This window comes from Cydia pomonella, unplaced genomic scaffold (assembly GCF_033807575.1).
Source record: "Cydia pomonella isolate Wapato2018A unplaced genomic scaffold, ilCydPomo1 PGA_scaffold_186, whole genome shotgun sequence".
NCBI classification, from domain to species: domain Eukaryota; kingdom Metazoa; phylum Arthropoda; class Insecta; order Lepidoptera; family Tortricidae; genus Cydia; species Cydia pomonella.
The window spans coordinates 149244-168006 of record NW_026907827.1 but is presented as its reverse complement, the minus strand read 5'-3'; the positions used below and the strand labels follow the sequence as shown (position 1 = coordinate 168006).

Genomic DNA, 18763 nt, shown 5'->3' with positions numbered 1-18763 from the left:
AGTAATTGCTCACACATGATTAAATCAACGCACGAACGTTAATTGGTTTAAATCTAATCATGATTTGGAATTCGCTGCACCTACGCTCATTTGATTCCTACCAACGAGTTAATTTAATAACTGTTGCGGCATTACAATCGCTTAAAAATCGAGGGCGAGTCGAATAACCAGACAAACTTGTACAACTGCGTTCTAAGGCTATACACAAATGTTACGGGTCTTGAGGTCACGATATACTGGTCAGACAGAAAACTTCAATTGCTGACGCGTGCGCAACGAATGGGAATATTTTGTTTGGCAGGGTCAAGTGCGCTGGTAATATAATTCGCCGTCACAATTGACTGTCGTTTTATGTAATCGTCTGGATCCGGCCTGCGCCGATTCGGAGGCGTTGAAGACCGCCGCGAGTCGGGTTTCTTCATAACTGACCAATTCACGAAACATTTTGCCTACGGTGTTAAACCAAATGGAATCCTTTTCATTTTAAAATGTAATGTAAAAGCATGCAACCAAAACCTTTTCTAGGCATTGAGTTAAAAGTATAAGGAATCTCTTTCTATTCATTTGCGAAAACGGCATGGTTTTGCAGAGGTTTAAGAGTTCCGCTTCACTGAGGAATTATTTGGTGTTGTGATATTTTTTGGCGAAAAGATAAGTTATTGAGAAAACCGATTTTACAGAGTACTCAGACTACCTGTGAAAAAGTGACTTTTTTTCAACCAGAAACGTCACTTCTGACACTGACAGATCAAATTCATAACAAATCCAGATGTATATTATTCATAACCTGTTATTATAATCAGTGGATTTACATCTAGTTGAATAAAAATTGTCGCTAAACATTAATTATGAATAGTTGTGTTTAATAAGTAGTGCTTCAGAAAAAACAACACCTTTTTTGCAGTGACTAAACTTGTTTTGCTGAAACATTGCAACATTAAAACCAATAGTCACGACTAAAGATAATCGTGAATCTCGTAAATTTTACTAGCGTTTTATTTTAAAGTTTATGAAACAATCGCTTAAGAATTGCGCTTACTTGTCTTATCTGTAGTTATTGCACTCGAAGCAGAGAGTGATGTAGAAAAATGAGAGCAGGACGAAATTAAAGTGATCTTATATGTAGTAAAAAGGATGACCTTTAAACAAACCAATTATACTTGCAGAGGAAAAACCAGAAAGAGCGAAAATTACAGAGCTGTCATATAGTGTGTAGGTACGTATTACAAATAATGCTGAACAACTTTTATTTATAATATACAGTGGTGTTACCATAACTAGCTTAAATCTAAAATACGCGATTATCGCGATATATACGCGAATCTACGCGATTTCTGCAAAAAATTTGCTCGCGCTCGGACAAATAATTGTACGGCAAGCAACATCTGTGCTTGATATTAGCAGTTGACCACGACACTCTGCAAAGAGTATAAGGACCAAGAAGAAAATTACAAATAAGAACTCTTAAAAAATGCGCATTTTATTATTTGAAATAGACTTTAATACAATCACCAATTTTTTTTACTATTGAACCAAAACTTCCAAAAGTCGTCTACTTTCTGATGATTTTGATTACCCTTTACAGTGATCATGGTCATGTTTTATGGATAAAAACAGAGTTCACTGTTCAAGAATACCCTGAACTTTAACAGGTTATTCTAAGGCATTGAACTTTATCACTACTACATGTGTAGGTACGGTAAGTACATATATAATAAGTATAAGTATGGAAATTGTTGGGAACGGACTACGGATTCTGTAGTATTTTTTACGACAGTGGCAAACAAGCGTACGACTCGCCTGATATTAAGTGGACGCTGACGCCTAGAGATACGCTCTTCAAGCCCTAAGCTGACAATTGGTCATTACCAAATCTTTACAAACATAAAAGTGGTAACAGGTACCACTTTGCCGGATTTCAATAAGAACGATTTTCAATTGCATTTTTTTTTTACAGAAACGCCCAGTTACCATACCATGGCGAATATACCGGAAATCCTCATTTTAGTGTAACAACGTTTCTTTACAAAACTTCCAACGCAGAGAAGAAACTAGATCTTTGTCTGGGATTTTCCAGAAATACTGCACTAAATGTAATAAACGAGGTAATTTAAATGTACCTACACTTGCAAAACCTTCATATAAATGTGATATAAAATTTGTAGGCAGATAAACAGCTCTGCATCACCTCAGATACTAAATACATTAACCACCTTTGTAATTCATTCCCACTACTGCCTTTGTCTCCTGAGATAGCCACAGTCGGCAACTCGGCATCAAAGATATGTTAACAATTTTGCACATTATTTCATTGTAATAAGGCTAAGATTGTATACATATCTTTGATGTGGACGCGACGGCTTGTGTAACTACTGACACGAATCTCGCTACTATCTCCAGCACAAAGGTCGAACCACAAGTGAGTTGTATTGTTTAAACAATTGACAAGCTGACAAGCGTCGAAAACATTAATTGGCTATCATTATACGTTCACATGCGTCTAAATGAAGAAAAGAGAAAGCAGAGATAAAAATAGCTAAGTAATTATTATACCCGAGTGATGTTTTAGACATCCTCTGGTTCTAATCTAAACATTATTGAATGCTTTGAGAGAGTAAGCTGTACAGTGGTCACTTAAGAAAAAAAACTAAAAACGATTTCTAATAAAAATTATGCTTCGTGGATCCCAGATTGTTCCTTATCCTTATTAGTCTGATATATTTTTAAAGGGCATTTTACAGGGCCCCATATTAATTATTTTTGGGACGACTTTCATTTTGAAATCTGGTTTTTAAGATCCTTTATGCTTATCAAAAATTTGTTTTCCCTATCCTTAAAGATTTTATGCAGTTTGAATCGGCCACAAGTACTACATTCGCAGGCAATCAGGCAAGTCTGTCTGATCAGAGAAGTCATCTATGACGAAATAAGTCCATTTGTTAAATTGTAAAACGAGACTTAATCGCGTATAATTAAGTTTTAAGATTTACCTCCACACTACAGTTGAAAAGTACTGGAAGCCATTGAAATAAAAAAACATGCAATTTCAATTGGAACGAGGGTTTTAGGATCTCATCAACATGGAATCCAGTCATTATTAAATGTGTAAGTATATCGACAGTCGATAAATTGAATATCGTAAGTGTTGTATGTCGAGAGGGTATCATCCTTAGTGCCCAAAACGTTCAAGTTGATAAACAAGACCAAGTGCGGGTGCGAAATCCTCGCGCGCCTAGAAAATGTTGATGTCAACTTTAGCCAGTCTTCTCCGAGACCACGGAAACAACGGAGAAAACTTTGGGGTCAATCTTAAAACTTAATAATTATACGCGGTCAAATCCCGGTTTACAATTTAATGATGTGTAAAAATCGTGAAAGTTTAAATCAGTGATAAGTCCATAGTGAGTTATCTAGTTTAAATCAGTGATAAGTCCATAGTGAGTTAAATCAGTGATAAGTCCATTTGACTCGCAATATTTAAGACGGGAGTTAAGTAGAAGTCTAATAAAAGTTTAAATGTAAAAGGAATGTGTCATCTAGTGTCTAACTCCATTACTCCAATAACACTATTACACTAAGTGCGAGTTTCGAAAGATTCTCGATTGCTACTTTCAAAGATAGTAAGACGTAAGATTATCTAGATAAACTGGTCAGTGTAGTTTAAAGCTTAATATTAAAGTGTAAGGATCGATTTAGTGATAGCAGGAAAGTAAATTAGTTCATTGTAAGTCAAGTGCTGGTTCAGATCTAAGGCATTTACGATTTCCGTAATCGAAGGCAATGTAGGCGTGCGTAGTAGTTGTAAACATCTTATGCTACCCTTTAACTACTTGAGAAATATTCCTATGTTTGGACTTTATTGCATAGTGTGAAAGTTTAAAATGCGTTGACTGGAAAGCCATGTGCATCTAACGAGAGTCGAGCATTTGGAGTCGGCAGTGCATTCTCAAACCGTAGGCCTTATGACAAGAAAGACGTTAGTCATATATAAACGGAAAGAAAATAAGACTATTATTTACTAGGATAGTGAAATGCTTATCGCAAATTCCATTCTAGCTATTAAATTAGGTGTTTTATTTTACGTTTTTTATGATTTATGTAACAAATAGATTGGTAGATTAGTTTTGTTGTTAGTGAAATACAGATTAAGTTGCGATACAGTTTCGTATATTAATCGCGCCTGTGTTTAAAGTGCGAAAGGGTTGTATAGGTACCTAATTGGATTAAAAATAATTTATCAAATTTAATAAGTGCAGTCGGGGTCCCTGTTAAGACAATTATGCCTGATTTCTCTACTGATTATCATAATTAACGCTATCAACTATCGTTACGATCAGGCTTAATCTAGTTCCATGGCAATGAGCCTCTTTACATACTAAATTACAGGTCTTACGCTAAACATAGGCATCTTTAGTACTTGCAAAAAGTACAACCAAAACCGATGAAAACGAGTTTTTTTATACAATACAACACAAAACCAATTTTTATATTCGCTATTTCTAGACGCTCTAGAATTACAAGATGCATTTAAAAGCCGTTCGTCCACTAATAAAACATCGACGTAAAAATGCCTGCAAATAACTGGACCATCATCTCGCGATTATTTTCAACAATGCGAAACACTAACCTTAAGCATACCTACTTAATAAGATCGTGAATTTACCATGTTATGACTTCACCTTGCCGTCATATCTTCATATTAGTTTTATAACCGTATAATACGAAGTTTCCATGAAAGGCTCAATCAAGAGGCAATCGCGACATCATAATATTGCTAATATCGTTACGTTTCTTAACTTAACCGACCTGAACTGGATTGGATACAGGATATGATGTCAACTATCACGTTTCCTTCATATAACTGCGCTGTTTTGTAAGGCCAACGAATAACTATAACTTTATACTTAATTGACAATGAATTTGCGACCAGACATACTACCAGTGAGTGTTTACAAATTAACCTGCAGTTGTTTCAACAAGAAGTTCTAGAGAAATCGATACAAATTGTCATATTTTATTGGAATTTCACCTTCATGACGGCGCTTCTACACTATCGCTTGCCAAGTCCTTGGAGAAGGTTGCATGGTTAAATTAGTTGGGCCTGGAGCCTGTGAAATCAACATGGTGAAGTCAATTTCGATTATGATGAGTAAATGAATAACGAATATTGAAATTGACCGTGACATCAGCACACAAATCCGTAGCCCCGCAGGTGTAAGCGATCCATTCCTGGTCAGAGTTGGAGTACATCAGGGATCGGCTCTAAGCCCTATGTTATTCAATTTAACAATGGACTACATAACGCGGGAAGTCCAAAAGGAGACACCATGGAATATATTGTATGCTGATGACATCGTGCTCATAGAGAAAAGTGCCTCAGCACTTCAAAAAAGTCTCGACCAGTGGATGTGTAAAATTGAAAGCCACGGCCTGCGTGTCAGTCGCACGAAAACAGAATTCATGGAATGCGGCTTTGGAGGATCTGAACAAATCGGGTGTGACATCACTATTGACAGCAACGACCTACCTAAAGTGTCTCGTTTTAAGTAACCTTAGCTCTGTGCTAACAGCCGACGCGCGCATAGACGAAGATGTGAGTCACAGAATTAATACGGGATGGTTAAAATGGAGATCGCTGACTGGGGTACTTTTTGACGCCAAAATACCTATCAAAACCAAAGGTAAAGTATTTAAGACTGTCGTCAGACCAGCTATGCTGTATGGCTCTGAATGCTGGGCCGCCTTGAAGAAACATGAGCAACCACTTCATACAGCGGAGATGAAAATGCTTCGTTGGGCAGGTGGCGTAACGCGCTTAGATAGAGTGCGGAACGAGTACGTACGAGGAACCTTCAAGGTGGCACCTGTAACTGAAAAACTCAGAGAGGGCAGACTCCGATGGTACGGTCATGTGATGAGACGGGACGACAACTATTCCGTGAAAACCGTGTTCAATATCACCACCAAGCAAAGAGCAGGGGGCAGACCTCCAGCTTCCTGGTGGTCCACTGTCAAAAGAGACCTGAAGACGCAAAACATCCCACCACTGACAACACGGGACAGATTGTCCTGGCGCAGACGCACAAGGAGCCCCGACCCCAAATGAAGTTGGGAAAAGGGCAGGATAAAGAAGAAAGAATATTGAAATTGTTGTAATAATATATGATATAACTATACCCCTTTATAGATTATTTCATATAATATAGTAATATGTTTGTAGAAACTGTGTCACTGTTGCTTATACATTATACAGTGCGAGACAAGATAATAACTAAGCAATTAATTTAGGGCAATATAGAGTAAACATATAAAATATGCAAACAATTTGGTAACCATTATCTAACATCATAACAAATAAAATCAACAATATGTAACAAGGGCTGTATGTATATCTCACTTTTTGTTGTGCAAGTATTTTGCATAATCTGAATGGCATGTTACGCACATTTATGAATTCCTGTGAGACACTGTTATACCGTCTGCGTCTGTATATCTGTTTTACTAGCCATAGTTAATTTCCATTATTACATGTTATATGATGTTTTACTGTCCCATTACATTATGCTTCTAACGATGTATAGCGCTATCGTGGTATAAAATAAAATGTGACTTGATTTGAATTTAGAACAAGTCTTTTTTTAAAGATATTTTCAAATACGTAAAAAAAGAAAAAATGTACATTGTTGAAGAGTTAAGACATTGACTAAATAGATAGACGAGTTACTGTGAGATTTTTTTTTAATTGAATATTTCTCATGTATGTCATGGGGCCTGCCGTCTATAACAAACTACCTGACACCATCACCAGCGCCCCAAACTTGGCCATTTTTAAATGTCGCCTCAAACGCTGGCTTGTTGAGCATCCGTTCTACGACTATAATGAATACTTAAATTTCCGCGAATAGGATGTTAAGTAATGTGTATTTTTTTATATTATTAATATTAATGTTTTTGATTTTGATTTGGAATTGTATATTTTGTGACGTATGTAAATAAGCTCTATAATAATTATAACGTGTAAATTGGTTTTACTAATAAATAACTTATGACTTATGACTTATGACTTATTTTATAATCTTTTACGGGAGTCATCGAAGTCATATTCTTACCTGTTTTAACTCAAAATTAAAAACAACCAACCTTGCAGTGCCTTTAATTTTTGTATGTATGTATAACACTTTACTCTAATGAAGTACTCGTTTTTATAGCTTTTCTCATAATAGTGTCAATCATCATCGTAACTAAATAAAGAAATAAAATAACCAAGGGTTTTATATTACGGCTACATAAGCGCCTTACAACGTATCTGAACCTTTTAACAACCTTTAATTTAAAAAAAAAGGTTTAACGCATCATAAACAATAGATGACCTAATGAACTTGGTGTGCTGAGATTGGTTGAATGTCAACCAATCAGTGAGTGGAAAGTAAAAGTGTAGTACAACATAGTACAACTAAACGCTACTTTCTAGACAAGATTTAGACCATCTTTACCACATTTCTCAGCAACGGCAAAAAACTATTTAGTTATGTATTACTTCAAGTAATACAAGTATTTCTACAATTGGCACAATTACATAGGAGCTAGAAATTATGCAACGGGCTTCAGTTTTCTTATCATTATCAACTTCAAGAAAAATGTCACTATGAACTACTTTCGTTTCTGTGGCACGGGTTATCTGATACGAAGGACGTTTGTACAAATAACACAATAGTATCCATTTTTTCTATAGTAATAATACTAGGGATATATATATAATTACTTTCTAACGTAATTATTAGTTAATACATTCTGATCTATTATTTTACTCACAAAATTGATTACCTTCATGATATACCAGCAATGGCTGTTTGCGCTTGTTAGAAAATTTTGGGGTTAAGTATGTTTTTATCTACCTATAAAGACTAAAGACATTAAAATGAAGATGATATTGGCTATTCTATAATGAATGGAAAAGTAACTACACCTATGTTTTTAAAAGGATGCCCTAAACTCCACTTTTGGTACAGTAAGACAGTAAATAAATTAAGTCTAATTGTTCTTTTCAACTTCTGACTGATCATGTAATACGGGCAACCACTGGGGCTGCAACACAGTGTAAACTAACGCAGTCCCCAGGGCTCCAACTGCATATGTACCATCTATGTTTTAAATTTATTTATTTATTAAATAGACATTCATTTATTTAAGTTTGCAATTCTTTATGACGTGAAAAATAATATGCAATTAAAACTGAGTGTTGCGTGTTATAAAATGTGAAACTAAGATTGTGCCCATCGAGGTAAAACATTAACGAGTTACATTAGTGTGGGTTACAAGTTACAACATTTGCTAATGGTTTCTTTGCCATGTTCATTATGGTGGCCCAAATTTTACGCTAGTTCCGTCATTTTACAACAATTAACGAACGATACAAATACTAACTTGTGTTAAGTAATTACTTTGAACAAAAAATAACCCGCTCAAAAGTATGCCATAGTTTATCTACTTATAACAATTGTTGTTTCGCGAGAAAGAATATAAAAATAACCATTCCCTGGATTTCTTCAGAATCTTCTCATTAGATCCTGTCATTCCTGTCCTGATGACAAAGCAATAAACTGTGGAATAGGTATGCCATTTCAGACAAATAAAATAAAATCATAAACTTCTCAGCCGTCTACAAGTAACCGGGGAACATATATAAAAAAACAAAGAGTTAAGAAAATCCTCCTTCGAATTTTTGAATTCGGTAAAATAGGTGAAATGAAGTGAAATTATAATATACATTTTATCGCCTGAGCCGTCTACACACGCATACCTACTTCAAGAGTAATGAAACGAGAACATATGGAAATATACATTCTGTCGTATAAGCACGCCGTATTATTCTTGACGACAGTCTACCTTCGCTACTACACTCAACCAAACAGGAGAACGAAGCACAAGCTGAAATATTTTACAATTAAAAGTAAAATTATTATTAAAATGTCTATTTGCTTATGTATAATTAAAAACATGTACAATAACCAAACTTATAATAAACTACGACTAAATTAACTATAAACTAAAAAAAAACTTAAACTCACCTATCTTAGGTCCCCTAGATCTGACCCCTGCGGAAGGGTACCCATAAAATATTAAATGTAAAATCATTTGTTTTTAACTATCTGACTGAGGATCATACATACATATTATAATAAATCGTCTTCATTCTCAGATTATATATGGGCATCCTAATAGGAGACAGGCCTCATTTCTTGAATAAAAGAATACAGACCACGAGCTTCATCATAACATAAGTATAGATGAGAGGAAATAATAGTCAACATCGTTGTCAACTAACCCTCATAGCTTCACCATGTCCGTCTGTCTGGTTTTATTAAACAATAATAAGCAATAATTAACATTGTGCTTTGGTCGCCTAGTTCACGCACAATATTTTTTATAATTAAATAAATTGCACAATAATTATTTATTCTAATTGTATTGACAATCCTTATAGGAGCTATAATTTTATTTCATTAGTATTGTTATTATTTTCATTTTTATTATTTTATTTTGACGATCATGATAGAAATTCTTATATTTTTGACATCAATGCAAATTTATTATGTAATTGTCTTTCATGAAATAAATCATCTAATCTAATCTATTAACAACACCGCTTAAATTTGCCTATCATGCTTGAATTAAGTAGGTAACCTGTCCCTCTAGGGTATCTTGTATAAACAACAAGTATCGTTTAAATTTAATTCTATACTCTTTTAAATTATAAGTAGCTAAGATGACCTTTTAAACGGCATTTAATCACCGCTGTCAAAGATACAAGTTAAGAGTGAATAGACTTTAAATGAGAGTGAAGATTAACTACGGAAAATTCTGATTGCGGTTTTATTTATTGACAAAACAAGGCAATTATAATTACGCTTCGTCTTCTAACATCTATCAAACTTAGCTATTTTTCGGTTGCATCCAATAAAACCAATGCATTTAGCGCCACTTGCACCATCCCACTAACCCGGGGTTAATCGGTTAAACCGTTGACCCAGTGTCAAATTCTACTGGTAACCATGGTAACTCCAGGTTTAAGCGATTAACCCCGGGTTAGTGGAATGGTGCAAGGGGCGCTTAGTTGCTTATATTATAGGTCTACCATTTAACTGAATGGTCGGAGAGCTGGTAGACATATTTGAGGCAAGCTGAAAATTTACCTAATACTTCCCCTTTATAGATGGCCCCAAGATCATTTGTTGGCGCAAAAAAAAACTTTAATAATATAAGGGTTCATTTAGCCCCGCTACCCCGCAGCCAGACTTGCAGTGCTGAGGTAGGGTATGATAGGAGAAGTATCAGTTTGTCTGAACAAATTTTCAGCTTGCCTCAAGTACCTTTCTCCATAAAGTCTAGCAGCTCACCATCTAGAAGTCGGTGAAAAGTTATTATGGTTTATTATAATTACGGATTGATTGAAGGGTTAGCTTTGTGGAGATTAAACAAGGTCCCAAAACTAAGCTAACTTCTACTAGAAAACCACTCCTGGGTAAACAGTCTGAGTTCATTATAGTTAGTTTTGCTATTTTGGTTGCAATTGTAGTTAGTTAGAGGAAGTGGCTGCCATCTGGCCTTCCTCCCCCGAGGATAACTGGATCTTCGGGATTAAACCTGTTTCCTAATTAATGTTTTCCTTGCTTCACAGTTTATTTAAATTTCGATTGGTCAACGACGTATGAATTTCCGTTTAGCCAAACTGCCTTATCAATTTTATCAGGTTTTCAATTTGCCTAGTAATTAATCAATTTTAATGTCGCTCTAGCCTCACCGATAATAATCAGGCTTGTTATGCTCAATGCAGTCAACGTCAAGAATCATTAAGAAAAAAAAAACAATATTTAAGCAAAAAAAAATAGAAGTTTGTTATTAAATAGTTACGCTAATACAAATTAGTTATATTTAGTTTAATAATCAGTATGCACTCAGGAACAGTTAAAATGGGTCACTTGGTAAGAAAATATCCACACAAGCTGAACTGGTTTCATAGTGCTTGGTATACCCAAACACTTAATAGTGCTTGGGTATATTCATTAGGTTAGACAGTACGTAAGTATTTCATTCTCTAACAAACTGTTTCGCAGTTTGGCGAAGTTTTGTAATAGTTGTATGTGTTTTTTTGTTTATTAGCAATAAGTTAATATATATATATATATATACCCACACTGCATCTTATTTCTTTATAGCTTATCATTCTATCATTATTATTATCTTATTATACTATTATATGTTACAGTTTGTATGTGTGGATTCCTCTATCGTATATAAACTTAACAAATTTCAATGTTTGTAACCCATTGTAAATATTAATACTACTAAGACGGTATGCTGCAAAGGGCGTAGCCAGCTAGTGAACTGGGGGGGTGGGCAAGTTGCATATATCACTAGAGACCTAGGGGGGAGGCACACGCCGCGATATATTGTATATAAAATTTGAGCTCTATGGGCAAGTGCCCCTGCCTACGCACATGTTTGCTCCAGCCCTTGTATGACAAAGTTGCGGCTAGAAAACTGTAAAGGTTAACATATTCAAACTTCATCTATAAGTAAGCAATTAAGTGATGGAAGCAAAGAACCCAAAAAATAATTTAAGACTTCGAACACTACTTAATTGCCTATCTACTTATTCCAAAACATTTTGTCTCGTCGGTTAACTAGTTTCAAGTATATCTTGATCATAAATTTAGTAACAAATATATGAAATAAAGGTTCCGTTCTTATTCTGGTTCTCTTCAAGCTATTAAGAATATGATCTACGTTGAATGACAAGGACGACTGGTGCATAAATAAACCGTCTGCGCAGATCAATCTCTCTTGTTTTTGTTTTAAGAGCACTAGGACAACTCAGACCAGACGACCATTGTTTCTTGTAGAGTAATGAAACAATTGAATTAATTACCAGCCAAAACTATAGACAAATATCGGTCTACGTCGGTGGCAAACAAGCATACGGCCCGCCTGATGGTGAGCAGTCTCCGTAGCCTATGTACGCCCGCAACTCCAGAGGAGTTACATGCGCGTTGCCGACCCTATTTCGACGCAGTTCCATGCATATTGTTCACGGTTAAGTCAATAACGGGTAACGGGTAATATCGGGAGCTCGAAAACAAAACAAAAGGTAATCGGTCCATATCGTTAATATAAATAAATAAATAAATATTATAGGACATTATTACACAAATTGACTAAGTCCCACAGTAAGCTCAATAAGGCTTGTGTTGTGTTGTGTTAAGGTGTGTGTTGTAGTCTATAGACGGTATAGACAAATATCTGTGTCTTGATTTTGGCTGAATGACAAACGTATTGATTAACATTCATTCATTCATTTATTCATCCATTCATTTGCAATAAAATTTTACAGGAAAATGTTGATTCTGCTAAAAAGCGTGAATGATTATGATTACACGGTAGTCTTATCATTTTGTGATTTCTGCCCTAATTTTCACCTGCAACCTGCAACACCAGAGGGGTTGCAAATGCGTTGCCGGCCTTTAAAATGGGAGTACACTCTTTTATTGGAGGCTTGAAGGTCATATCGATACCTAACGTAACAACCATAAGTGACATTGTAAATCAAAATGAACGTGTAATTTATATTCTGCTATTAAGAGGCTGTCAACACCCAATGTCCTTGAAATTGATGTTACTTAAACAGTTTTTTAAGAAAGACTATTTGTTTTAGTCAAGTAAGAAAAATATATGTTTATATTAATTATATTTCAAAGCCCGTGGTTGTACTCGATACATGATTGAACGAAAACGGCTCGATAGAAAATAATTGCAAAGATTGGTCTTAAAATCACAATTAAACGGTTCTATGTCTTTATTGTTTTGACTTATGGGTCTGCAATTAAAATCACAATTTCAAAACATTTATATCTAAACCGCTAACGAGTAAAATATTACACTAATAATCCACTTTTTTTTTATTTAAATAATTTTCTTATTATTTATTTGTTCAGGCCCAGTAACATGCGACAGTGCTATCTTATTTACTCCGATACAAATAGACAGTGTGCGCGCTTTAGGTATTGACAGCCTCAGATGGCGCATTTTAGAAATAAAAGTCTAGTCACGATATGCAGTCCCGTTCCTAAATATGTATACATTTCTTCACCTTAATCCATTGCAATAAGGTGAAAAAATGTATACATATTTATGAACTCGACTGTACATATTGGAAATTCTTTTCAATGCCTACTTGCATCGACGTTTATATAATAAACCTTTAAAATATGTTAATCATTTAATACAATGATGTTTTCAAATGACGCCGATGGCTATTTACACAAGTGGTTAGGTTCTATTTAACTTTAAATTGTTTCATATAAATAGCAATGCCAGTTATTGGACGCGGTGACGCAGTTCTATATAGTTTTGCTAGCTCGTGACATTGCAAATGTTGTGACATGACCATAATGTCATCTCTTTATGACTTAATAATCAAAACTTTTGAGAGGTTGCTTTTTAAGTTTTAACACAATCATCATTTTATTTTAATCAATACTTTTGCCACTCAGTCAAAATCGAGTCACACATATTGTCTACAGACTTGTATTGACCGGGATATGGACCGTGATTACCTACTGTTTTGTTTTCGAGATCCCAATATCTCCTGGTGACATCACAAGTAATTTTTTTTTATTGCCGAGAAAAAAGGAAATTAGTTATGTGATCAATCAGTTATTCAACTCAATCCTATTTTACTCGTAAGTTGACTGGAAGAGATCGCTCATTTTTAAGACTGCCTGTTGCTACTTTTATTTATATTGTAAACGTGTTTCTATTTTTTCTTTTTGTCTTGTGGTGCAATAAAGAATATTTAAGTACCTACCTATTAAAAATCTTTACTTTTCATCGCGATATTCGCAATGTGATCCCAGACATATATGTCAATAGATAACTCTTGTTACCTCATTTGTTAATTGCTAATGGCACAACTCATTATCTAACAAATTTGCCTTAATAGATATTCATTAAGTGCTAATTCATTAATGCATTTAGGTTCATTTCGTGATTTGGAACGTGTAACACGAACGATTTGCATTCCCGTATTGTGTAAAGTGAAATGAAGCAAATTATTGATTTTTCGTAGTAATTTTGTGGTCCCTTCTTGTAATAAATTTTTTTTTTCTTAAATGATTGTTTATTATTATTTAAGAAAAAACGCTTATTTAAAGCATATCCCATTTAGTATTTCCCATCCTATTTAACGTACTTAGATTTGCAAGAATCAGATGGTGATTCTTGCAATTCAATGTTTTTTCCAAATACTCGTATACCTATTTTCTATTTAAAATTATGCTATTTATTTATGAGCAGTCTACCATATCAACTAGCAATTTTTTAAAGTAAATTAACCAAACTGAAATCATAAAAACATAATGTAGGCATGAAACATTACGACTATGCAATACATAATGCATATGCATATCCTGTTTTCCCCATAGGCAGGTTTTTCCTCACAATCAGTTTGTTTCAGAAGAAAGTTTCGTAAATATTGTTAGCGGAGAAAACGACTGTTTGAACAAAATATTTGGTACATTTCGCGCGGCGTGTACAAGTCGCTCGACAAAATGCATTAACAGAGAGGCGTACTAAGATTTTAAAAGTAGGTATGATTCTTTTGATATTTATCCAAGTGCATCTCGCTTGCATTCGCATATTAGTTCGAGAAGGATACACTACATGAATTTCAAATCAATATCATATTTTTCAAATCGCAATTCGCCTGAGAGAAAACCGACAACCGACGTTGCGTGATGCTCTAACACCTGCGATTGTAGCGTTTAACATATCCACCGTCTGTGCATTTGAATGTCATTCAATTATGTACCATGTTCTTATGCAATAAAATGCAATTTTGAATTAGTTTTTATAGGCAGATACGGTAGATATATGTATAGCTTGGTATTGCAATTGCAGCACGCTTGTTTCAGTCGCCCATTAACTCAAAATGCGCCGAATTCATATTTACATTGTTCTCAAAGGTCAAGATCGTTATATCGTTACTACCAACATGTTTCATCACGATAATGCGCATGTTTTGTTCTCGCTTGCTTATCAAAATAGGCGAACGCCTAGTAGCTACTTAAAATCCTAAAGTAAACTTGGAACTTACAGAAGTTAAATGTTTGACGTTTGTTTACTTACACAAATTTACCTTCAATTAAATCTGATGTAAGATAAGACAACTCCCTGTAAGACATTATTTACCTACTTTTTCTTTTAGTTGTTGTGCCTAAACTTCGCCTTGGTCATGGTCCTTTTATTCCTTTAATGTTGCCTTGTAATATTTTTTAAGAAAGATGTCGTAACGCAGCAAGTAACCTAAAGTCTTGCTTATTTTATTTTTATCTACAATCATCAATTTCAAAGACACTGATAGCAACTGTAATATTCTTTTCAACAGTGACCAGTCACCAACTTGTAAAAGGGGTAGCTACTGAACATTCCTACACCTTTAAAACCTAAGATACTTAAGACCCAGAAGCCAGCCGATTGTTATCATTAACCAACGCTTTCTTAAACAAACAGTTTCATTGTGAATCTCTTCCGATTGTTCGATACGAAGACATTTCTAGACTTACCTGTGTCTTGCGCATTCTGCAAATGATGAATGTGATGCAGGTGCGCATAGTAATGGTGGTGGTGCAGGATGCATTCCAGGTCGGTGCAATTCAACATTGTCACAGGGCACTAGCTGCACTTTCACAATAACACAAGCACGGTATCGATGTCACATCACGTTATCTCCACAGATAGGACACACATGGGTGTTTGGCGCCGCAGAGTCTGCGACGTCCACTATCGATGCATCACTTGTTTACTTTCCAATCCGAACATCAGGCACTCCGGTGTTTCGATAAGTGTTCGCGCGGTGAGCGGGCGGCGCGCGCGCAAGTTGACGTGCGCGTGAGTACTGAGCGCGAGCGGCTACCACCACTCCCAGGCTCCCGGCCTCGACACTTGCCCATGTCCAAGTCTATCGCGCCACCTCTTGCCCTCAGGGTGCAGCGTTCAACGTCCGTTATCTTGAATTTGTCCTGACAAATAAAATTATTGTCAATTGTCAACCAACAGAACGGTTCGTGCTTTATCTTAATGTCGACTTCTTTTATCACAGTAAATACTTATATGCAATATCAAGGAATGACTCGTTGTCTCGACTAAATGCTAAAGACGTGACGGGAATTGAGGCGATATTCTACATTGCTATTGATATGTCGGCGACATTACTAATCAATCGCAATATTTTAGTTATGACCACTTTTTTTTTGATACCACGACGGTGGCAAACTAGCATACGGCCCGCCTGATGGTAAGCAGTCACCGTGGCCTATGGACGCCTGTAACACCAGAGGCATCAGACATGCGCGTTGCCGACCCTAAACTTGGCCTTTTTATGACTAGTCCCCGGCAACTAAGATATGAACCCCTGGTGACACCCATTTTGTCGTCACATTTGTTGTGATGACCAATCTTATAAATAATTTCTCAAATAAAATTAAAATGCAGTTCATAAGTTAGTTAAGTATACATAAAAATGCCACGACGCAATTTGTTATTAAAACTGGTCGATTCGCCTCCGTGTCGATGTTATTAAAGTCTATCACTGCAGTTCGCAATGTACGCATGACGAGCTTCGCGGAAAAGATGGAAAAAATAAACAGATAAAAAATAAGCGCTACAAGGCCGGAGGACTTGCTCGCCATGAAAGTGCTTTAGTAACAGACTTTCAACTGCACTTAGCGAAACATGTAGATGTAGCATTTGTTTGCGGATCAAACTTTATTAAGTCAGCTCTACACTACAATTGAGGTGACAAAGATGTGTTACCTATAAACGCCATATTTTCATAGGAATGTTACGTGTATGGTGGCACATTCATACAAAGACTATTAGCTTGGTCTCTAACTCTAAGAGCCACCCCACATAGCGTCTTTTGAGCGTCTGCGTTTAGACAGCGCTATGGAAAATGGCGTCGCTGCTCAGTTGCGCCAACGTTGCGTCGAGCTATAGAGATGACTAGACGCATACGTTTGGGAGCCGCTAGTATTTGGTGACCCTAACTGGAGAACACGCGACAATGCATCGCGATATATACGACTGCGACTTGTACATATGGAGTGAGCTAGTGGATAAATTCATGTCTGTAAGTTTCCATTTGCTTTTCCGTTCCAATATCAAATCACAAAAAATTTTGATAGGTGTAAGTATGGTTCTGAGGTGCGAGGCGCGCTCGCGTAACGAATTAGGTTTTAAGTTCCATTCATCCGTCTTTATGAAATCGTCGGGAACTATTTCTATTTTTTGACGTCATGATATACCTTTATATAGCGGTTTAATGTTAATTCGGGTAATTACATGCGTCCTGCTTCGATCTATTGTTATTGGTTAGCTATTCAAGGATTAATATCGTGAACGGCATCATTAATTGCAGTATTTATTATTGTTTGCTGATGTAAGATAAAACGTTTTTAAAATGGCTTCTATACTGAGATGTATCGTCAAAGTAGTTTGAGAGCAATTAGCATATAAACAGAACGAGTCAGCTATTATTGTGGTAGAGGAACGTGAACTTACAATTTCGTCGATCAGAAAAGAGGCAGAGATAAAATCAACTCAAACTGCTAATAAAGAAACGGCTGATGATATTAAGATATTAGGATAACAATATACATAATGGATATATACAGAAGGATTACTAGGTATAACTAGCTTAAATCTAAAATAGGCCCTGGAGGCATTGTACCAAGGATGCTGGCGGCATTTCCTCGTTATATCGCAATACTGATACGTTGTGCGAGGATGCCGAGATCTTAAGGTACTGTAAGTACAGAGAGCGGAATTTTTGAAAAATCGTACCGCTTTTTAGGGTTCCGTAGCCAAATGGCATAAAACGGAACCCTTATAGTTTCGCCATGTCCGTCTGTCTGTCTGTCTGTCTGTCTATCTGTCTGTCTCTCTGTCTGTCCGAGGCTTTGCTCCGTGGTCGTTAGTGCTAGAAAGCTGAAATTTGGCATGGATATATAAATCAATAAAGCCGACAAAGTCGTACAATAAAATCTAAAATTTTTTTTTTTAGGGTACCTCCCCTATACGTAAAGTGGGGGTGAATTTTTTTTTCGCTTCAACCCTAGAGTGTGGGGTGTCGTTGGAAAGGTCTTTCAAAACTAATAGAGGTTTTTAAGAAACATTTTTAGATAAAGTGAATATATTCGGAGATAATCACTCCGAAAGAAAAAAAAAATGTGTCCCCCCCCCTCTAACTTTTGAACCATAGGTCCAAAAAATATGAAAAAAATCGTGGAAGTAGAGCTTAAGAAAGACATTAAATGAAAACTATAGCGGACATGATCAGTTTAGCTGTTTTTGAGTTATCGCAAAAAGTTTTCCCTTCATAGTAAAAAGACTTACTTTAATTAGGTACTGATTATGCAAATTTGTCTATTTGTTTAACTCGGGTGAAAGGTACCGTTTCATCCCTTGGTTAACAATTTACTATACTTTAAGCTCCAGTTTAGCTTATTGTGACGGAAGAGTAACTACGGAACCCTACACTGAGCGTGGCCCGACATGCTCTTGGCCGGTTTTTATTAAATAACAATACGGTTGCCAAAAATGTTATTAGCAATCTTGAGGATTTTTTCTAAGACTTCAAATCACGAACATAGGTCTAAAACGAACTTTAAATGTACTAATATGTACCAATTTATCCACAAAAACTAAA

General features: G+C 35.8%; 1 protein-coding gene across 2 annotated transcripts in view; it reads right to left on the bottom strand.

Moving 5' to 3' along the window:
• LOC133533636 (uncharacterized) overlaps positions 1-15916 on the bottom strand; it is a 279945-nt gene extending 264029 nt beyond the window's left edge. For both annotated transcript variants that reach the window (XM_061872653.1, XM_061872654.1), the window contains exon 1: positions 15621-15916. In XM_061872653.1, coding sequence (XP_061728637.1) covers positions 15621-15717 — 97 coding nt within the window. In that variant the 5' untranslated portion in view covers positions 15718-15916. The remainder of the gene's footprint in view (positions 1-15620) is intronic.
• Between the last annotated feature and the right edge of the window lie 2847 nt (positions 15917-18763).